At 42.5% G+C, this 23,407-nt stretch overlaps 2 protein-coding genes across 2 annotated transcripts; one reads left to right on the plus strand and one right to left on the minus strand.

Annotated features, from left to right (window-relative positions):
* Window positions 1–621: 621 nt before the first annotated feature.
* Window positions 622–10,291, minus strand: FAM76B (family with sequence similarity 76 member B). The gene is made up of 10 exons (XM_065729993.1): window positions 10,196–10,291; window positions 10,053–10,117; window positions 9,838–9,892; window positions 8,122–8,277; window positions 7,505–7,689; window positions 5,615–5,662; window positions 5,335–5,415; window positions 4,540–4,675; window positions 2,392–2,493; window positions 622–2,021 (listed from the first exon to the last, which is right to left on the minus strand). The coding sequence occupies exons 1-10, from the start codon at window positions 10,289–10,291 to the stop codon at window positions 1,932–1,934; spliced, it is 1,014 nt and encodes a 337-aa protein (XP_065586065.1). The 3' UTR covers window positions 622–1,931.
* Window positions 10,292–10,840: 549 nt separating this feature from the next.
* Window positions 10,841–22,345, plus strand: CEP57 (centrosomal protein 57). The gene is made up of 11 exons (XM_065729994.1): window positions 10,841–10,898; window positions 11,058–11,214; window positions 13,755–13,934; window positions 14,174–14,295; window positions 14,936–15,049; window positions 17,868–17,945; window positions 18,816–18,920; window positions 19,041–19,121; window positions 19,427–19,671; window positions 20,323–20,467; window positions 21,650–22,345. The coding sequence occupies exons 1-11, from the start codon at window positions 10,869–10,871 to the stop codon at window positions 21,884–21,886; spliced, it is 1,494 nt and encodes a 497-aa protein (XP_065586066.1). The 5' UTR covers window positions 10,841–10,868; the 3' UTR covers window positions 21,887–22,345.
* The last annotated feature ends 1,062 nt before the right edge of the window (window positions 22,346–23,407 follow it).

Below are 23,407 nucleotides of genomic sequence, written 5' to 3' on the forward strand. Positions count from 1 at the left end.
CAGGACTGGGATTCAGCTGGCTGGTTTGGAACCTTTTTAGAACTGCTATGCAGTTGTGTTTTAAAACCAATTCCACTGAACATGGGTCATCAATCAAGTGGAAAAAAAAACCAGTATCAAAATATTACTGTGAATTAGGGAAAGTCACAAATTTCCATCTTATGAAGAAAAAAAAGGTAGAACTCTCTACCCTAGTTTAGCAGTTTTAATGAAGGAGCATTTCTAAACATACAAACTTGACTTCAATGTATAAATGTATAAAAACACACGTGAATCTGTACACCATATGAAACCAGCTAGCACGAGTTTTCAGATTGTTCAGTAGTCTGTCACTGCTGGAACTTGTTTGAATGCCTGAGAGGTATTCACAGCTGGGCACACAGGTGGACAGCCAAGTAACATGACATTTTGGTTCTTTCATTTAGAGGCCCATAGCTTGTTCTGCACAATGAAGCTTACTGGAATACAAGCAGTTACCCTGTTACCAATCAGCACCCAGAGCTGAGCTAAGCCTTTACAAACCTAAGTCTACTGCACTTTATGCTAAGTTGTAGCTCACCTTCCTGACCAGAGACAGCAGGGTATGCTAGGCTACGTTGAATAGAAATTCCTGAATGAATACAACTCACACCCGTTAGGAGCAAAGCTAAACCTAAACTGATGTCATTGAGAATCTAAATCTACCCCAAACCCTCCTTCCAACACCATATCCACTCTCTTAACTTCAAGACCATTCATTTTGGCTGCTCTTTTCACACTATGCATCATTACCAGGGGATGAGAACTTTGCAATTCATCAAGAGTAATCAAAAGTGACAACCTAGTAACTAATTAAATCACACAACAGTGAATGTGTATGCATGTATTCATTTTAAATTTGAATGTGTACCACTAATTGAGGTTGTAACATAGGGGGAACAATGTCTGCTAGGGATGTAAAATCAGCACTGCATCAAATGGAAAAAATAGATAAACAAACTGCTAAACTTTAGTGTGGCAAAAAAAGCATTTCTTTTTCCTGTTTGGGAAGTGTTTGGCATGAGCTGCACTACCAAAACTCTACACCTCACAGACAAGCTACAAAGGTTATCTGAAGCCAAGACTCACTGTCCATCACTGAGCTAGTTTTACTGCTGCTCCAAGCACTGCACTTTGATCTTTGACTCCGATTCCTCTGTACACACATTTATATTTACATAAAACATTTATTAAACATGTTTTTAAAACATAAAAACCTTATGTACAAAATACCAACATTCCTATAAATAAACAGTTGGAGAAAGGCACTTGCAAGAAAAATCTACAGTAAATCTTACAAAAACCACACTGCTTCTGTTACTGTACAATAGATAATCTTTCTGTAAATCCCTATCACGAGAATGTAAAACACTAATTAACTGTTTTAACTAAGAATATAACCATTACAGTTGTATTTACAAATACATATAAGCCTTTTTGTTTTGTAGTTTAGCTCGAGCACCATGATTTCCACCCTACATTTCCATTCTGATACAAAGTAAAAGAACAGTTGCCAGAAACCAGCACCCGGTGTCACTGGAGACTACGAACATTTGGCTGACATCATTATAGCTTAAAAACATCAGTTGCAGCTTTGTAAAAAGTACACCTAGTTTGTTATTGCATGTTGTCCTTTTAGAGAGAACGCTGCCACGTCCTCTACACAATTTCTTAATACTATTGCTGGCAAAAAGTTTCCAATATAAAAAAAATAAAAAACATCCTTCAAGCCAGTTGAAGTATTTTATCTGAACGGTAACTAAAAAAAGCTGCACATCAATTATAAAAACGTGTAGGAAACATGCCAACTCATCTGGTGTGCAAAAATATTTCTCCCACTACACAGGATTTTAAGGGCTTCACAGAATTACTCCAACTTCCACTGAGCAGCAGATCCACGAACAGCCACCTCCTCAAGGAGACGTTAAGATACTCCCACTTTTATCAAACTTCTTCCCCTTTGACAATGCTGCGACCTGCTTCAGCAGTTCTCTGTTTTTGGCCTGCAATACAGACAAAAAAGAGCACTTGTTATCACTTGCTGGAAAGTCTCAGCACTGCAATATGGTGACTTTGTGTTGCACTTAGGAAACAGATTTTCAAAACGCGTATGTTGAGAAAACTCAAAGATAATGACTGGCTTCAAATACTCAATATGTATATCCCATCTTCCAAGAAAAGGCAACCACATCTCCTGAACAGCACAAGTCAGTATCTGAGGCACTGCACGGAATGAGACAGCCCATTTAGGGTTTCTCCCTGTTTGAAAGTAGGCACGTGGTTTAACCTGGTATATTTAACAGCTGATTGTATTGTGCTCAACCGTTCAATGATGAAACATCAGGAAACAATTCATTTCAAGGTGCCACTTACCTGCAACTGTTCCACAGTTTCCTTGTGAGCTTTCTCCATGCTGTTCATCTTTGTCCTCAAGTTTGATTCCTGATACTGGAAGTCTGCTTTCAGTTCTGTCAACTGAAAACATAAATTCCATGAAGATTCCTTGGACTGATGCAGTATGTCTTCTAATCTACCTGTGAATCTTTATGGAAGCCTCCAGAATCTCAGCAACTACGGTATTTATTTATTGCTGTAGTGTTGACAGCTCAGCACTTGAGAAGCAGCTTGAAAAGTATGTCTATTTTATACAGAGAAAACAACTGCACTCAGACTTCAAATCCAAAACTAATAATTTATAGTTTAACTCTTTGAACCTGAGGACAGTGAGACAGTTACCACAATCTTCAGTTATGACTCACAATTACATCAGTTTTAGCAATGGGGATATTAACACTATTAGATGCTCTCCCTGTGGGAACAGCACAAAACAAGACACAGAACTTGGATGACATTTACTTACCTAAACTTTTTCATAGGTTTACCCAGTGAATGAAATTTAAAAATAGGGAATGCATTTTGTCCTGACTCTTTCTAATGGTTTTACAAGACTGGGGTATGTGATTAATGCTTGCCCTTTGAAGAAACTACCCACAGACTCCACAACAAGCTATCCCGCTCTTCAAGCACTTAAAGGCTCGAAATCACAACTACATGATCACAAGACAATTGTACTGTAGTAGCAGATGTTTTTTGTTATCTCAAGTTGGTGAAACTGTCAGTTTATAGATATTTTAGGTCAGATCAAAAGTCCTTTTAAGTTAGCATGCCTCCATTGGCTTAAGTGATATTTCACCTGTTTATACCACCAAAGCTGCTGGTTAATAGATTCACAGATTCATAGGTACATTAGGTTGGAAAGGACCTACAAGATCATCTAGTCCAACCATCCTCCTATCACCATCCCTACCCACTGAACTACTAAATCAAATCCCTTAGCACCTTAATGTATTTGAGAAATTAAGTATATAAAAAGATATTTTATTAAATAAGTAAAAAAGATATTGAATAAAGTAAATAGCCTTAAATTTGCATTCATTTTCATAAAAGTTGTCTAGGCAAATTTCTGCTATTGTCAGTAGGTACAGCTCAGGTGAGGCTGTGCAAGTAGGCCAGATGCTTTAGGGAACTGCTTACAGATGTAACCACTTGGTCATGCATTTAGGAAAGTTTCCTGAAGATGCAGGATGTAAGCATTGATTAAAACTATAACTTCTAATGTTTTAAAGGCATATTTAGATGGTTACCAACAGCTGCAACAAAGGGCATTGCTGCTGTGCCTCAGAATTGATCATTTTGCAGTAGAGAAAGTGGTTAGCATTAACATTAGGCATGCTATAAGAGCAATACAAAATGAATTGTTTCAATATCCCTCACACGAGATTTAAGTGTAGAAATGCAGGTACTGCAAATAGTTTGAAAGTGGAAATGATTTCCTTCCAAGACCAGTGAGCTGTTCTTAACCATTAAACTTTTGATAAACCACCATGTGTAACTATAATCAAAATACTATAAATGTGAATTATTTTTAATATAATTCCATGTCCTACTCAACGTTGAATAGTCTAGAATCTCTGGTAATGTCTTCACAGCATCTAGTTATTCAGGTGGCAAAGAAATAGGCTCTAATGAAGGATAATCACTGTACATATTTCAAGACTTCATAATCTGCACAACACATATACTACCAGCATTGTAAAATCCAAACGCTTACTTCACATACATTGTCCATGTAAATTTGTATACCACCTCATGATTCATGGCCATGTTAGCTTTAACTTAAAACTAAATTTGAAATGCTTACTACTCTTATTTCTCCTCTTATCTTGTGTGTCCATCAGCCTACATAGATAATTTAGAACCTCTGCTATGATTCAATTTAAAACATGTCAAACACCCAAACCACTGTCTAGCATTTTAGGTAAGGTGAACATACTTTTGGCTCTGAGTCAAAGAGGAATTCACAAGACAAGAGACCTTTGAGGGATAAGAACTGATGAGTTACTATATAAAAAAATAACCTGCACCTGATTTTTGTTTTATCTCACCATTTTGACACCAGTAGGAGTCTGCAAAACAGACAACAGAACGATGAAGTTCTTGTTAAGCAGATGCATTTTTTACCTTTTTATCTTTCTCTAGAATAGTCTGATCCCTTTGCTGCAGAAGGCGTTTCAGTGACATTACTTCTTCTTTCAGCTGGCTTATGAGGACAAAGTTGTCAGTTCCCCCACTGTCTGCTGACTGATTTATAGAGCTACTAAAAACAGAAAAAAGTTCATTGCTACACCAACAGAAAAAAGAAACATTTTCTCAAAGTTCAGATTGGACAATTAATAATTCTACAAACATCCTTAAAAACTGATGCAAAAAAAGTATGTACCTGACAGAAACGGATGCAACTGGCAAATTACCTTACTAATGGCACACATTACATACACCTGCAGAAATATAATTCAGCATTAGCTTTGAGGGGGAGAAATACCTTTTGGCTGAAGCAGCCCCTTTTACATTTATCCCAACTGTTTGGTCAGAAACAGAATAAAGATTTGGTTTCACACAGTGAGGCCCAAAAGGCTTCTCTGGATAGTGGGTCAACACTAAGCAGCAGGTTCAACCCTGCATCTAATCCGAAAAAACCACCATCAGGGAATACAGTTTCATTGGTAACTGCCTCATTATTTAACCTTTATTTAATGTTGTCCCAAACAGCTTAAAAGTAAGAAGGTAGTGCCAGTTTTCTAACAAAGTAATTTAGCCAACGGACAGCACTCAGATACCACCCAGAATGCATCAGGCTGGACAAGCTGCACCTCCCTCATTCTTCAGCCAAAAAAAAAAAAGAGAAGGAAGCAGCTGGCAACAAATCAGTGCTCTATTTGGTTGAAATGCCTCAACTTTACAGAAATGTAACTTTACCTATCTCCATTTGATGGCTTGGATTCCAGTTTGGGTTTTTTCTTTGGAGTTTCATTCTGAATAGCTGCAGAGGATTTATGGCTGAAATCAAACAAAATGTAAACCTAAAGCCTTGTGCTACATGACTCTCTAATATCACCATTTGGTACATGTAATATCACTAACTCATACTCCTAGCTGTAATGCTAGAGACTAGCCAGAAAAGCAAGAAAAAAAAAGTCCTTTAAATAAAAATGTCAAGATAAATTAAAAAGAAATTAACAAACAATATCATATTTACCTCTGTTTCCATAGTCCCTGATCTTGTTCTGGACTCAGACTGCTGATTCTGAAATAAATGAATCGTACTTGGTAACTGACCAAATAGACCATTAGTTCTAAGTTTATACACATCTTAGCTGTACTTAAGAAAAATCACCTCCCATCTGTTTTTTGTTGTTTTTTTTAATAAAAAATTCCCCATTTTGAATACTCAGTTGGACAGCATTGCCTGTCCTATTCATGACCCCTCCTTATGATGCTAAGATGCTAAAAAAATATTTTGTCTAAATATTTACATTACTACAACATGCAGAATTTCATGACTGACAGTTAAATCTTTTTTTTCTTGTACTTCCCAATTTTTGTGTACATCATATGGCTAATCTTGTGCTCAGCAAGCTGCTCCAAAACAGCATTCTTGGAATTCCCATACTGTACAATGAACATTGCCTAAAATGGTGCTCCTGTGATGGCATATGAACAACATTAAGTTTGGGATCCCTGAAAATAACCATTTTCCAAGTCTAAATGTACGTCTTCAATCATCTCAAAAGTAACTTCACTGAATGCCATTGACAGAGGAACAGTAAAACTGAGAAGACCACCTCGAATCAAATAGTTCAATGATATTTTACTTCTACCTTGTATTATTCTCTCACCTCAACAATAACTGAAACGGATAGGGAAAGTCTTATTTATTGGACCAGAAGCAATGGACCCAGGGCAGCCTACAGAAAAAAGGTGCCAAACAAGCAACATTATGATCTGCATAGAGATATCCTTATTTTGTTAACTCTTGAGAATATTAGAAACTCTATACTATAACAAAGAGCTAACTTTTATATAACTCTTTACTATACCTCATGCATTAAATAAGCTTTAGCTTGCTGAACTTGACTTTCACAGATTAGAGAGAACAGTACAGTAATTCTCTGTAGGAAAAGAATAATTTTCTTCAAGTTGGTAAAAAAAATAATCTAGATTTTTCTTTTTAATTGAGTGTATTTACATTTATCATTATCATTGCAGCTTATTTTGTTTCTATCTTTAAGCCAAGCTTAGCCAAATAAGTTTCAGTTGGAAAAGAAAAACGAAGCTTAGAATGAGAATGTTTTCCTGATGGGGTCATCAGCACTGCAGTCATACTATGCAGCATCCAACACAAAAATAAATCAAGCAGTTCTGAAGCATGCCCAAAGCCTAGCAATGAAAATAAAAATCACAGCCACTATTATAGCAGCATAAAAAACAAATCAATCTTAGGATTTGTGATTTGCTGAGCTGGGTATGTAAATTACAGTTTGTATGCTGCTTCTACCACAGCCACAGATGTCGTGCAGAAAAATGTTGCAGGATATGGGACAGAACTACGTGAGATGCTCTGTCAGTAATTGAGCTGAAAGCTATTTTCTATCTCTGTATGATGAAATCCTGCAGGATCTGATTACCACTAGTAAAGAGATGCACACTGGTCCTAGACCAATGGTGATCTCACACCTTTTCTTCTGCCTCTCCACTACACAACTATGTGCACACAAACAAAAATGTTAAGTTAGGGTGGGGATTCTGAGTGAAGCAGTTACTCCAATAACTGCTAATACACACCTTTTAGCTAGCTGCAAAATAGCTTATCCCTAAGTAACTTTTTTTTCTAGAGCCATCCTGTGGGCATCTTTACTGTTATCAACTTGAAAATCAACAGGTTTGGCAGTTGCTGAGAATTTCTGCATCTCTTCACCCAAACTGTCAGAAAACAAAGATTTCTGCAGACAAGGGAGAAAAACATTCTGTTTCTGCTTTTGATGAGCTATGTTCAACTGCCTTTTTATTTCCTTCCCTTTGAGCTCAGTCCTATCAGCACACAGTTGGAAAAGGTACCTCCAACCATTTTATTTCTTAAAATACTTACTTATGGTGACTGCTGCTGTGACGGTGGTGGTGGTGGTGTTTTGAATGGTGCTGGTCTTTCTCAGTAAGAGATGAAGACGAGGAGTTAGAATGTGAAGATCCTAGACTCTTCCTCTGTTCTTTTGTCTTCTGCAGCACTCGCTTGTAGGACAGGGTGCAGAGCCAACACAATAACTTCCCATCAACCTTTTGGGAAACAATTCATAAGGGTGTTTATTTTTTATTTCCAATTATACTCTCACTAGAAATATACATTTCAATCACAGCAGAAAAAGAAAAGCTTTAATTCATCTGTTATCTTTAGGAAAAATCCAGACATCTCTTTGGTACAAAACAGCACTACTGTATCTCCAAGACATGCACGCTATCCTTTAATGAAGTGAATCTTATTCCAATTCTTCTTTTTGTAATAGGGAATTATGCTGGAAGGCAGCCTTAGCAAATAAGGGACGAGTGCTACGTCACAGGTGGGTCAATACATTTTCTAGGGACCAAATCATTCTCAGCTTAGACAGCACGTAACTTCTCTCAACCCACTGCACATAATCAAGATGTATCTTATGAAATGGGAACACCCATTGTCAACCCAAGCCATTACAGCCCTAGAATTAAGCCTACCTTCCTTCTTCCCTCTTCCTTTCGATCGAAAGCACACTGCTGCTTGCACTGCTCACATGTCTGAGGTGGGCCATACTTCTTTTCTGAGTTGGTGCAACGCTGACATTTTGTGCCAATAAATGCTGCAATAATGTTACAGTACTGACAAGGCTTGGGCTGAAAAACAGACAAATTGAACTGAGGTTAGATCGTTATAGAAATTGTAAAGTGTTAGCACAGTTCATTCAAATCACAGGACGAGGACACTTCTAAACTACAATGGCTTCACATGATGCATCTTAAAAGTTTTTTCCAGCCATTTCTCTCCCCAGTACTTACTTATTCCTTCACAAAGATATTCCTCTAAAGGTTGAAAAACACTCCAGAATCTCCATGAAAGCCCAGGTACAAATGCTGGATCTGCACTGTACTTTACAGTGCTACACTTCAAGATTTTCAAAGAACACGCTTTGTTCAGTTTGCATCTACATTCACTAAATGCCTGCCTACATGCTGTTACGTTTCTCCAATAAGCTGAATTTCATCTAAAGTAAGATGAAATTACACACTTGTGTTTCACAAACAAGATGATCCTCCTGTGAACTTGCATCTGCAGGGCACTCAGATGCAGTGAATGCATTCACACATTAAAAAGTTTATCATCTCCTCTAACAGAATCACAGAACTGTAGGGGTTGGAAGGGACCTCTAGAGATCAATGAGTCAAACCCCCTTGCCAAAGCAGGCTAAAAACCAAAGCTGAGACTCAAAACGAGGAAATGCAAGGAAACACGAATACAGCTAACACTCCAAATCTGTCCTACTTAGTTGCTTAATACGATTAACACACAATTAGCAATTTTCAGGCTTACACAACTCTGCAGTGTGACTGATTTCCACATTTACCGCTCATGAAGAACACAGGCAGCTAACGGCCCTTCTGCTCTCAGTGTGCATTTGTGAGAACGGGAAAGATTTTCTTCATATGCATAAAGTGAATTTGCATTGTTTTTTCTAACTATACTGCAGTTATGAATAACTGTTAAACTGCATTTAATCACTTGAATGTGAACAAAACAAACTGGAGGCCAGGAAAGAAATCAGTCAGTAACCCTCCTCACCTTTGAATCACAGAATCATAGGGGGTGGAAGGGATCTCTGGAGACCATTGAGTCCAACCACTAAAGCAGGCTCACTATAGGTTTCCCACGAAAGCATCCAGGTAGCTTTTTAATATCTCAGAGAAGGAGACTGCCGTGTCTGGGCAGCCTGTTCCAGTGCTCTGTCACCCTCACAGTAGAGGTGCTGTTCCTCACGCTTGCACGGAGCTTCCTGCATTCCAGTTTTTGCCCACTACCTTTGCACAGCACTGAAAGAACCCAGCCCTGTCTGTTTGGCTGCACGCTTCAGACACTTATAGACAGTGAGGAGCTCCCCTCTCAGCCTTCTCTTCTCCCTACAGAACAGCCTCTCTTGGACAGGAGATACTCCAGGCCGCTCAACGTCTGAACTCTCTCCAGCAGCTCTCTGCCTTTCCTGAACTGCACAAAGAGCCGTGGGCTCAGCAGGGCAGAGCAGAGGGGCAGGATCACCCCCATCAACCCGCTGCCCACTCAACACGCCCCAAAACGCACCTTTCCAACAGCAGCTCCCACCAAAGCTTTCCTATTTACACCACAAAACACCCGTCACCACCACACCACCCCCCCCCCACCCGCGCGCTCAGGAGCCCACTCACCGTTCCGAAGTGCTTCACGTTGTGGGCGCACTTCTTGCAGATGGTGTTGGTTTTGCTAAAGAACAAGACCGCATCAGTCGGGCTGGGCACAGCCGCACCGCTGGGAAGAAGCCCTGGGAAGCGCAGCCAGCAACACGCGCACGCTGCCCCCGCGCTCGGGGACTCGATCTCCGCAACCCTCCGCCGCCCCCCAGGGGGCCCGGCCGCCTCCTTACCTCTCCTGCTGGAACTCGGAGCGGCAGTAGGTGCACTTGACGATGGGATGAGCGATGCGGCACTCCTGCGGGAGAACAGCGGTCACGTCCCGCCCGCAGCGCCCCGCCGCACGGCGCCCGCCCGCCCGCCGCTCCCCCGCCACCTTGCACAGCTGCTGCCCCTGCGACAGCTCCTCGAACGGGTACCGCTGGTTGCACTTGGTGCACGCGTACAGAGCCGGGGCCGCCGCCGCCGCCATCCGCGCCGCCCTAGGCCCCGCGCGCCGCCTCCCCGTTGTGTCGGTGTCGGCGTCACCCCGCGCCCCCCGCCCTTCCCTCCACCCCGGGGCTCCCGCGACAGCCAATCACCGCCTCGCGCCAAACCGGCCTTCAAAACTCGCCGTCCAATCCGGACGCAGACGCCTTCCCACCTGGGGGGCTGCTGCTCTCTGATTGGCCGGTTCGCTTTGACAAAGACAATCCTCTTCCGTTACCTGCTCGCTGCGCGTGCGCAGAAGGCTCTCCGGTACCTCACGCAAACCCCCACGGCCGCTCGCTCCGCCCGGTTTCGCTCTCTCGGCTCCCGCGATTGGCGGCGGGAAGCCACACTCCCTCATCCGACTCGCGCCCTTCGATTGGCTGAGAAGCTTTGTTTTTCTTTTCTACCGGACGATCGACACGTCGCTCAAAGCTGAATCCGTGAGGTTGCGCGACGAGCAAACGGGCGGGACTCGCGACGGCTCCTCCTTTCTGATTGGCTTGCCGCGCCGCTACTCAAGCATCACGTGACCTGCGGCCTTAAAGGGCCATACTCTAGCGCGGGCTGCTCCGGCCGGTATGGCGGCGGCGCGTGGGCAGCAGCGAATGGTGAGAGCCGCCGGCAGCGGCACACTGCTGGGATAGGGATATGGGCTGGGGGCTGCGAGGTGGGGATCCAGCCTTAGAGCCGTGGCCGTGTGCTGCGGCACTGCTTTGTCGCCCCATCCTGCGCTCAGAGAAACAGCTGTAGTTCTGTTCTGTTCTCAGGGCGACCCGTGCGAAGCTCTGAAGTCCGCGTCAGCCCCCGATGGGCTCTCTGCAGCTTCCTATCTGGACTACCCGAAGCACAAGCCCTTCATTAATTCTGATTTGCTGCGCTCCCCGCGGAAACCTGTCATTCCTTATCCTGAAAGTAACAGCAGAGGTAATAATCGCTTGATGGCGTTGTTTTCTTACCTGCTTCCAAAGCACCTGTGCAGCGGCTCCAAGCGTCGAGTGCGAGATGCTGATGCATCTCTTGGGTTGGCAGACACAGTGAGAAATCCTCCCAAGCTGCCCTGGGAGGAGCTGGGGGAGGCAGGATTGCTCCTGTGATGTGGGGAATCGAGTTTTCATTCGGGTAAATAGTGATAGGAAAGGAGGGTCAAGGAGGGAGGGTTTAGATTGGATGTCAGAGGAAGCTCTTTACAGAGGGAGTGGTGAGCTGCTAGCACAGGCTGCCCAGACAGGCTGGGGATGCTTCCTCTGTTCCTAAAGGTGTTCAGGTTGGATGGGATCCTGGGCAACCTGGTCTAGTAGCAGATCTGGAGGTTGGTGGCCCTGCCTGTGGCACAGGATTGGAATTTGATGAACCTCAGGGTCCCTTCCAATCCAAGCCATGCTATGGTTCTCTTTGAGCTTTCTGGCATGGGCTCCTTGAGAAAACACACCCCGGAGCCTGGCATTGCATGGAGGCAGTGACAGCCTGCTGTGTTCTTCCCTATAGAGGGAAAAGGGAGTGAGATTTAGGTTGAACCCTGAAGTTACTCTATATAAATAAAGTCACGATAGGCTCAAGTACTTGTTCCAACATTGTAATTCCTGTTGGAATTACTAGAGCTGGATGCTAATGATCTATTAGATAAAGTATAATATGTGCTCTGACATGCACAATACAGTTTGAGAGTGCTGCTGACTCAACTAAAGGACTTGTATGACACAAAAACTGGGTGTGTGGCAAAGAGCTTGCTTGTGAGTGACTGATGCAGGTGTCTTTTTTAGATAAGAGTTCTCTGTTGTATTGCCAGCGATTTCTTGGTATGTGAGTTTTTACCTCTGACTTTTTTCAAGCAAGTATTCTGTGGCTCTGAAGTAAGTGCAGGTAGAGGGATAAACACCTAAAAAGGGATCTGGTTTATAAAACTTCCTTATTTAAGAATATGTATGTGTGAATAGGAATATGTATAGGAAACAGTAAAGGCATACAGGCAATTTCTCAATTATCTTCCCTTTTATTTTTTTTCCTATGTAGGTTTTACAAGACCTAATGTATTTATGAGGGTTAATTTTAGAAAGGATAAAGATTTGGGAGTTAATTTCAAATGGGAGAATAGATTTTGTTGTTCTTAGGGTTCCTTACTGCTTATGCCTCTCTGTTCTAAAGAAAATTATATTTAAAAACCTGGAAACTGAGCACAGTAAATTCAGCTTGTTCTGATTTGAACTCTTGTGTGGTCTGTGTTCCAGCATGTGAGGCTGTTTTAAAACTCTAATCAGGAAGACTGGTACAAAGTAACTATTCCTTGGATATTTTCCTCTGTCTGGATAGTACTTGGCATCCTGTTGGATTCCACCTTTGTCTGTTCATTGCTGAAATAGCTTCGCTGTTGCATTTTGCTTCTTGTTACTGTAAATACAAAGATTTTCCCTTCAGCCTAGGGATGATGTAACAAAGCAGTTTATATTTCCACCCATACCCATTTCACCTGAGTCCTGGTAACAGTTATATCAAGAGAAGAGAGTATATTAGGTGATTCTGATCCTGCCAACTGGATTAGGCTGTCTACAACTTTCCCCTTAACTGTGACTGCTGTCACTCCCTTCTGAGTTATTTAAAGTGATTATAGCAGGCAGGCTTGTTGCTCCATTCTACTCTGCATTTCAAGGTTTGTTGTGTTTTTTCACTTTGGAAAACACACTTTTCTTTTCTTGTCATGTGATGCCCAACCGAAAATGCAGTTTGAGCTTTTCCTGTCTTCATGCATTCTTTCTCTGGAGTAGGTTTAAGCACAAAGGAGCAGGCTAACAGGAACCACAGATAAGTCTGCTCTAGCAGCTGTCTGTGCTGACGTTGCCACGTTCTACTTTAGTAGGACTGTGTAAGGAGAGGGGCTTATGTTTTTGGTCCTCTTTGCAGAATGAAACAATACAGCTAACAGGAATGGTGCTTCATGTTGCCAGCAGGTGGTCTGATGAGAGTTATGTTACAACTGCTTTGTATTTTTGTGATGCATATGGGAGGTCTTTGAGTAATTGTTGGTGCAGGGAAGGGAACAGGAAGTGGGGAAGCTGGTTGGTACAAAGGGGGAACGTGTGTGGTGGGTGTGAGGGGAGCACAGAGGTATAACAGGTTAGCTGCTGCCTGGGGAAATGAAGAGATCTTTGTTCTCCTCTGTGGTCTTTGTTAGGAATATTTGCTGCATGCACCTGTAGAGGAATAATGAGCATACAGGGAAGTTGCTGCTGCTTTGATTGTTCAGCTGTCACTTTTAATTTCCAGATGAAAGTCAGAAGGTGCACTGGTTGCACGTAATCTGCACAATATTGACCTGGCTTGTTCTGAGCAACAGGAGTGTAGTTCATGGAGGGAGTCATGGGTGGTAGGGAGAAACAGTGGCTTTTTTAAGTAGCACACTTTTCAAAGTAATGTCAAACTTGAAATGCACTTATAAAAGCAACTAACAAAAGATACTTGCTCAATTGCAGCAATATTTTCTGCTCTGAGGAATCTTCAGGAGAAAATTCGTCGTCTGGAGTTGGAACGGCTTCAGGCAGAGGAGAATGTCAAGCACCTCAGCAGAGAAACAGCAGACTACAAGAAAGTACTGAGTGAGCAGATGCAGCACAGAGAGCATGACAGAACTGAAGTGTCAAAGAAAAATCAAGGTTGGTTGCTGTAGGGTAATGCCAAACACTGAGGCTGGTGAAATTTGGGTTTCATCAGTGCACAAAAGTATTTTAGCTGACTTTGTACTGGGGATTTGCATATGTGTAAGAGTTGATTCAGCTTCATCTGAGTGTTAGATGTGCCTTTCCTTGCTTGTTTTTGAAGTGTCCTAAAAATGTCCCAAAATAACCAGAAGAGGCAGCATTTAATTTCACTTTTGGCCTTCTGTTACCTGCAGAACTGACTTCTCAGCTGGCAGCTGCTGAGTCTCGTTGCAGCCTGTTAGAGAAGCAGCTGGACTACATGAGGAACATGATCCAGAACGCAGAACAGGAGAAGATGCAGCTCTTGGAAAAGCAGGTGTGTTCTCAGGATTAAATGGGGGGGAAAAACATTATTGTGTGAACTCTGTCATGATTTCTTAGAGTTAATACCTTCAAGTGTGGGTGTCTGTCTGAGCTGGCCTTTATATACTTGGGTGTGAATAATTTCCCTACTTAATTTTCAGTATTATTTGGACCCTGGTATTTATTTATTTTTTTTACCTTTGTGCATGTGTCTCTGGCAATACTGAAGGCTCTGATATTAGTCAGTCACATACCAGTAATTCTCACTTGCTTTAGTTAGCTCCTGCAAATCCCTTAGAGTATAATACCTGACTGTCAGTGGATGAACACTCCCTTTTGTCTTTGGTCTTCAAATCTATTGAGATTTTATCAGGAAAAATAACTGGATCTGAAATATTAATTCTGTAGAAATGATGGTGAATTATTTTTCCTATCATCAGTTATTGTGGGATTTGCCCTAAGTCAAAAGTGAGCTTAAACTTTCTTTCACAGGAGTGTGGATCACCTGGAGCTCTGTTTGTTAGCCTCTGTGGCTCTTCCAGAGGAAGTAGTTTATTTGTAGTCCTTCCTTGTGTTGCAGATGTAAGGCTTGCTATACATGTGCTTGTTTTGCTGTGCTTATAATCATTTTCCTTTTCACTTCTCCCTTCAAGGATTCATTGGAGAGAGAACGGCTTGATCAGTCTCACGTTCAGTTGAAACTGGAGAAGCTGGATATGCTGGAGAAGGAGTACAGCAGGCTTAATACAATGCAGTCCATAGCAGAGGTCTGTCATGTGTACTCTATCCTGCTTATTGTGTGCAGCACTTTGTAGTTATATGTCAATAACAGCTAAGCAAAATATTGCCCTATAAGGAAAAGATCTTTAGTTGCTCTTCTTAAAGGTGGAAGTCTAAGTGGCCAGTCAGGCTGTAAGTCACAGCACCCTACAACAGTTGGAGTTTTGTTTAGATTCAACCATATCTGCTGGTATTTGTCTTCTACGTTCGGTTGGTGTGTCAGATCATGGATGTTTGTGCACTCTTCACTTCTGTGAGGTGCCTTGCACTCTTCTTGACTTGATGGTGTTGTGTGGTTGGCTTTCTGGTTCTGTTTTTTGCTGGTTTAGTTTTCTTCCTCTTCAAGAGTAGACAGTATGTTGTAGGAGTGTGGTAGTGGGGGTAGTTCTGGACTGCAGCAGAATTGTGAACTTGCTGTCTGCACTCTGCCCTTACCAGGTGCTGAAATAGTGCTTTTCCAGGAGCGTGTAAGGAAGCAGATCACCTAGCTGAAGATTCTACAGGACCTTTAGATAACACAGCTCTTTTTGAAACTCTCATCCCAAGGCAGCTGTAACAAGCTGCTTGAGATCTTGAGAGCCCATTGTGGTGAACTCCTTTACAGAATAAAATGTATTCTTTACCTGGGCTGAGCTGTGAGCATCTTCCAGGCATTCTTGCCTGAAAGCAGCAGTATGTTCCTCCTGGGTCAGGGTTGAAATAAGAGGCTCGGCAATGGGAATGCCTTCTCATGAGCTTTTACCGAAGTAAAAGTAGCAGCTGAAGTTTGACGGGGCTGGGTTATTTGTCTTCTTGTGCTCAGCAGAATTTAGCATTAAATTTAGGTATTTCTCTTGGATTAGTGGAAGCCTTGGATAGCTTCAGAAGATAGCAGTTGTCATAATTAAATCAATTTCAGTGCAATTGGATAGTAAATCCACACAGTATTTAATCTGTTCTTAGAAGTGAAGGTCATTTTCCTTGTGATCCTTTTGCTGTCATGGGTTGCCTGCAGGTTGGATGTCTTCTGCTTGTCAGCCATGTTCCTGCTTTAACCTTGCTGTGTCACTTACTGTTCTGAAAGGGTGACTGCACACTGTACTCAAAACAGTTGCAGCTGTTACTCCTATAGTAATCTCTGCTTTAGTTGTGGCAAGACCACAAGAACATCTGCAGATTTCATTTGAAGTGAGAAATAAGGACTATTTCAATACATGGTGTGCTGGAAAGGGTAGAAGTGGGGAGGTGCTCACTCAGAGTGGTCAGTAATTTCCCTGCCTCTAATTTCAGGCTGTGGCAGAGCACGAGTTGTGTGTGCTGAGAGCATGTCACCACCAGGACTTGTAGAGCTGCTACCTGGTATCTCTTTCAGGATATGTGCAGATGTTGATATTGACTGTAGAAGGGAAATGCTGAGATTCACATTCATGTGATGGTCTCATCAGAGTGCTCAGCACAAAAATGTGTAGTGTAAGTACTGTGTAACTGTAGTCCTGCAGTGCCTGGACAGCTGACTGAGATCTGAGCGTGCCTGTCTGGTGATGGAGCTGTTCTCAAGTGACTAGGGCTCTGCTCTTCTGTGTATCAGACAGCCAGAATTTGAATATATGTGCACACCACATGCACAACTTACTAGCTGTCTCATGGTTAGCATTAAGACAAAACCAAAATGCTGTTTTGTGAACAAGAGAAGTAATGAGCATCCTGTTGTGGCCACGTGCTACCCACCCCTCCTGCTGTTCTTATCTCCCATAATTGCCAGGTGGTGAGAAGCACCAGCTGCCCTGCTGGAGCTGTGCACATGCTGACTGCTCAGCTGCCAAGCAGTGCTAATTTGCAGGGCAGTGAAGCATGGAGATGGGAGCTGTCTTCACACCAGAGATGTTTTCTCTCTGGAAGACCTAGCTGGGTGTTTGTCCTAGCTGCCAGCTTCTAGGAAATGAAAGCATCCTGTATCTTTGAGCTCTCATACCTTTCCATTTCAAGTCCTTTGGGATTTACTTCAGAGGTCACGTGTATGTGGTGGTCACGTGACATTTGCCTTAAGTTAGAAAATGGACAAAAACATGTTAAAAAAATTAATTTCTATTTTTACATGGACTTTTTTTGTAATGATTAGTGTTGACTGAGCAGAGTTTTGATCAGCTTGATGCCAATATGCAGTCATATTACCTTATGCTGTGGAAAATGAGGTCAGGTAAGGTCTGTTTCCACTAGTCAGGCCTCTGGTTACTTTCCCCTTAGAAAAGGATTCTACATTGCCCGTGGGATGTAATTTCTGGGAGCTGAACTCGGAAGGGGGATTTCAGAGTACTGCTTGGCTGTAAGCAAGAGAAAAGTACTTTGGGAACACCACAATTTCCAAAGTAATCTGTCACTGAAGATATAGTAAGATGCATTCTTGCTGTACAACTTGAGTTACACCTTCCAGGTAAGACAGCTGACCAAGTGAATGCCTGGTCCATTTCAGCACAAAGGTATTGGTTTGGCTTCCTGTCAGAAGGTGACCATATGGTCTAGAAAATCCTTCTTATCTCAGAGTTCAACCTCGTGTATTGCTCCTGTAGGTGGCTGCTGAAATTCATGTCACAATTCTGGAAGTAAAAATAGGAAAAAGGATTTGATGTAAAGCATAACGATTTCACTGTTGTGTTTATGCCTTTGTAAGTGACATTGCTTCAGTGACTGCAATTCTGAAGTCTTAACTCGCTTTGAAGTTGCAAGTTGAGCTGATAAACTTATGCTGAACTTCTTAACATTGTACACTTCATGAGGAAGGAATCTGCTTTGTTAGTAATGCTTTTGTTTTCATTCAACTTTTGCTAGAATAAAATGAAAGAGCTGGAACAGAAACTTCAGGAGGAAGAACACGCAAGGAAACTTGTTCAGGAAAAAGCAGCTGAGGTAACAGCAGGAAAATTCTTTTGTACTACTGTGCACTGTAATTAGCTCTTCCTAATTCATCCGCTTCTCAGCTAAATTTGCTAATAATGTCTTCTACATACAGCATGCAGATGTTTAGCCTTCACCCCATCATCTTGTCTCATGTTCTGAGTGCCTTGGAGACCTTTTACTAACAGCATCTATGCACTTAAGCTTCATTTCATTTTTATTTTTCACTAAGATTAGCTAGTTGGAAAAGAGGAGTAATTCAGAGTAATTGTAGCCGAGGATGCGTGAAGATCTCTGCTTTAAATAGATCAAGGTCAAAAAGAGTGCTCTCTTCAGAAATGTAATGAGAAACACTGCACAGGGGGGCAAAAAGTGAGTGAGAATCTGTAAGGAAGGATGCTGGCCTCCTGCTGTGGTCATATGTACTCATCAGCTGCATGTTGAAAAGGTATTTCAGTATCATGGTAGGCTGCCCCTAACTCTTTCAGTTAAGTGGTAAGCTCAAGTTAATCATGAATGTTTTGTAAATGCTTCTAGTTGAGATTGCCTGGGAGATGATTTCTAAAGCCATAATAGGAAGAAACAGCAAAGCACATATGCTACAAAATCAGTAGAGGAGGGCTGGTCACTTTCCTAATATTTTAAGTGTAAAACACAGCTAACAACTCATTACAAATCATTCTTTAACTTAGTAGGATTAGTGGTGTGGAGTGTTATGGAAGGTAGCGTTCTTGCCTTTAATGTTTAAGCTAGGTTGCAGAAGCATGTTACATGCTTGCAGCCCTTGCTTTCAGAGCTTCTGTTTGAAAAACTGCTGTTGCCAGTCTTTGCACATCCTCTCTGATCGTCTACTAATATTTTCCCTCGTTTCCTTGATTGCAGCTTCAGACAGGCCTGGAAACCAACAGGCTGTTGATCCAAGCAGCGTCACCACTGCTTTCTCCAAAAGCAAGAAAACCCAGGAAGAAAACTAAGCAGCCAGAGAAGGTAACAGGGGGAGTGAAATAAGTGTGTGTGTGCAATCAGAAAGTAGGCTGCCTCTTTTATCAAAAAGCTGTTTGCTGTAGTGTCGTCTTTCATAAACATTTCTCTCTCCTTTCCTTTCAGAAATGCTCTCTTACAAGCCATCTCACCACGCAGCCCCATTACAGACTGTGTCTGGGTGATGTACCCTTTGTAGCTGGGAAGGTGAGCTGCCAAACTCCAAATCTTAATGCTCAGTAGCTGCAGCTTTGGCTTGGTGCACTCCTGACACCCAGTGGTCAGATCTTGTTTTCTTTGACTCTTTTCTTCCAGTTTATCTTCAAAAAGCATGCTAAACTGCTGTTTCCTGACATGGGTCGTCTTGTGCTGCTTGCTGGTCAATCTGTTCTTGTGCATATCCACTCAAATAAAAAAAAATACATTGGCAGCAAATGAAGTCTTGTTTATGTTTTTCATTAAGATAAGTAGGCTGATGACAATGTCACTTAAAAGAGATATTTTCCTTCTAGTCCACAAGTCCCAGCCATTCAGTTGGTGCCAACGTACAACATGTGCTACACCTCATGAAGCATCACACAAAAGCTTTGTGCAACAGTCGCGTGGTGAATGATACTCCACTAGCAAAGTCCATCAGTGCTGGTTGTCCTGGCAGCAGAAGCAGAAAGCCATCTCTGCCAAAGGACTCTTCTTCATCACAGGAAGAGCTCTCAGAAGTTCTGCTGACTTTACAGGATGAGTTTGGGCAGATGAGTTTGTAAGTTTAATGTCCTCAGCACTGCGGAGTATGAATGCGCATGCTTTATATTTTTGCTTTGAGGTTGGGAAGTTTTGCTGGGGAAGGGTGTTAGTTTTGGGAAGTCTGTGGCAGGCATATAATCTGTTCTAGTAGCTGCAGAGGCTTTCCTTTCTCATCCCTGTTAGGGATTGATTCTGGTAATCAGTTGGGACTCCATATGTGTGTTTATGTGCAGCAGTGTCACATTTGTGAGGGGTTGGGGGAGAAGTATAGTGACAGCCCCAGTGCAGTGGACAAATATTCCACTGAAGGGCAGCTTTCCTGGCTCTTCTGCTCATCCTGGCTGACAGATTATGAACTGTCTGCACAACAGCACTTGAAACAAATGTATGAAGTAGTAACTGAATAAGTGCTGAGTTCTCTTCCTCAAGGGGTCATTAATTTAACTTTAAATGTGCGTGTGGAAGTTTGAAGCTGTTGGTTATTGACAGCTTCACATTGCAGCAGCCTGCCACCAGGATGTGCTAACTTAATGTTGCTACTCACTGGCAAAAGTCTTCTTACTGATTCACCATGGCATGCTGAACTTGTTGGGCTGCTGCTACTGTGGCTGTGTACACAAGCACTAAGTCTAATGCAAGCTTTGATCTGTCTTACATTGTATGTTAGTGATCACCAACAGCTGTCTAAGCTTGTCCAGGAATCTTCAACCATTGCAGTAAGGGAAGATCTGGAGAGGGAACTGGAGGCATTAGTGGGAAGGATGGAGGCAAAGGCAGACCAGATCAGCAAAGTCCGAAGGCACTGGCTGCAGGTGAGTTCCTTGCCTACGGTCATGCTTCTGTGAAGTTGCTGTCTTAAGGTTTTGGGTTTTTTTTTACTGCATATCTTAATGTAGCAGCCATTGAGTGAAGCAGAAATAATTATTAGAGCGTAGTGCCTAACTTTAGCTTCGTGTCCCAAAGTCAGCCTGCATGCCCCTAATCCAGTGTTCCTGCCTTACCGTGTTACCTCTGTGCCCTGATTCCCAGGGCCTTTCAGTGACACTGAGCAAAGTCTTCTAACAGTTCTCCTTTGCTTGGTGCTATTTATAATGTTTAGGTTTATGCTCTGTAAAAAACAAAATACCCAGTTTGTTTTCAGACACATCCAGGCCTTTCTACATAGTGTGACATTTCTACTCAAAGCTGTAAAACCTTTCACTTCCCTGTTTGCTGTAACCTTCATTCATTTTAGTGAAATTTTTCCAGAGCTTAATATTATCCAAGAAGTTTCCCTCTCACGGGGTATAACTTGTATGTGAAATATATACTGAACACACTGCTGAATGCATCCAAGAAGAATGCATGCGACATAAGTTTTCAGATACTGATAGGAGTTTTAGCATGCAGCACTTCTTCATGCTGACCCCTATAAACTGGGAGGGGAGACAGCCTCTGCTTAACCTGGGGGGAGCTGAAGTCCAAGGTGCAGACTGTCCAGTTGCCATTCAGCCACAGGCAGCTCTGTCTATGGCTGAGTACAGCATCCTGAAAGCTGTGATTTGTAGGGCTGTGTGTGGATACCAGCTCTTTGTCTCAGTGGTGTCTTGGTATTCTCCCTAAAGCTACATCTCTGGCAGTGACTAGCTGCTAAGATCAGAAGTGCACATGTGGAAAATGTTGTCTGTTTTTTAATAGCTGGATTATGACAGTGACAAATCAACACTTTCTCTTTTATGTTGATGGGGAGGCACTCCCCCTGAAAACATAATCAGCTGCTCTGTTTTTAAACAGTCAACTTTATAGTTCAGATGTAAGCTGAAAGCAGCTCTAACGATGTGAATGTAGCAATGCCATGTAAGGAAAAGTGCTTCTTATTCAGGGCCATGTGGAAGCATCTGTTCGTGTGGTTGACCAAGCTGAGTGGTGGGATTTCTCAGTTGTCTGGAAGAATTGAAGAACTTAAACCAAAACAATGTCAGTGATTAATGCTTTCATTTGGGCTTTCCTTTCAGCTAGAGAGACTTAAAAGAGAATGCAAGTCCAAAAAGGCTTCTGCTAAACAAAAAAAAGACAGCAAGTTCCCTGTGAGCGAGGTTAAAGTGACGACGACAGTAACCACGAAAGGAAAGGATGCTGGTCCCATCAAAATGAAACCTGGGGAGAAGAGCCGTAAGAACCTGCAGTTGTTGAGAGACATGCAGACCATACAGACCTCACTACAGAAGGATGATATCAGCTGGGACTACTGACTGTTGTGCAGGAGGTGTTCCTGACACATCACATTCTGGATACAAAGCAGCTGTCTTTCTTGCTGTGTGAGAGACTACTGTATGCTAGGTGTGGCTTTGACATAGGGGTCCTTAATTCCCCTGTCTGGGGGTGATTGTACACACTGTGGTCTAGTTTAAAACACATTCCACTTTTTAAGGTATCTGGCCACTGGATCTAAACATGGATTTCTAGCAGTTCCCTTTGTGCTGGGATTCCAGCAGTCCCTCCCTTGTGTTGGTCAGCATGCCAAACAACACTGCTGATGTGGGTTTGCTTGTGTGAAATGCCACTGTGACACTGCACTGCTGAGCTCCTGTGCTGTGGGAGGCTTCTTCACATGCATCCTCTTGTAAACAACAGCAGGTCCGAAAGTCTTGAGGGCTTCTGTCTGTTCTGTTGTGTGTGCAGCTGCAGTTACTCAAACTGTGATTGTAGAAGGAGAAACAGGTAAACTCCTTCCGAAGTTTTTTTTTCTGTAGTTCTCCTCAAAAAACTTTCTGAGTTCTGTGTGCTCCATTAGTCAGCATTAACAGCAGTGGATGCTTAGGTATGTGAAAGTGACATTACAAATTATTTTTGCTTTAATGATGGAATTCTTTTGATTCTGGGGAGTGAAATATTTCTTCAGAGCTCATACTTAATGGAAAGGCTATAGGGTATGGGGCAGATAATCCCTTCTTCTTGTCCATGGCTTTGGGGGCGTGGTAAGGGAGGGAGATAAAGGTGTTTTAAATTGCCAGTGCCAAGTCATGCCATTTGGTCCTAGCATCTTGCTTTTAACTTGAAATACATGCTTTAAAGAGAGATCTATTTTGGTAGTAGTGCAATTCATTTGCACTCACACGGCTGAGTAAGTGTTATTTATTATGTTAATAATGTAAAGAATTTCCTATTAATGGAATGCATAGAAGACCCAGGTTATCTGTTTATATAGCTGAACAATAATAAAGCCAGCTTGCCTGTTGAATGAGTTGTGGGAATGAAGGAAGGGTGACTGTCATAGGTGACTCCTTTTTGAGGGGAACAGAGGACCCCATATACTGACTTCATCTCTTTTCCCCTTAGAAGCGAGCTTAAGGGCAGCATGCCAGGGTTGGGGTGAGACTGATAGCCCAGCTGAAGTGTGTCCACACCAGTGTATACAGCATGGGCAGCTGAATGGAGGAGCTTGAAGCTGTCGTGCAGCAGAATTACAACTTGGATCACTGGGCTGAAGTCAGTGGGGTGAAGTTCAGCAAGACCAAAGGCCAGGTCTCAGTGGCCTCAGTGTTGCACTGGGGAAATTCAGGCTGAATATCAGGAGAAGTTTCTTCTCTGAAAGAGTCACTAAGTGCTGGAATTGACTGTCCGGAGAGGAGGTGAAGTCACTATCCCTGGAGGAGTTCAAGAAACATTTAGATGTTTTTATGAGGGACGTGGTTTAGTGGGGAAGTATTGGTGATGGCTGAGTGGTTGGGCTGGATGATCTTGGAGGTCTTTTCCAAACTTGTGGCTTCTGT

Source organism: Cyrtonyx montezumae, unplaced genomic scaffold, assembly GCF_038088225.1.
Source record: "Cyrtonyx montezumae isolate F1298 unplaced genomic scaffold, pur_monq_1.0 scaffold_12, whole genome shotgun sequence".
Taxonomy (NCBI): domain Eukaryota; kingdom Metazoa; phylum Chordata; class Aves; order Galliformes; family Odontophoridae; genus Cyrtonyx; species Cyrtonyx montezumae.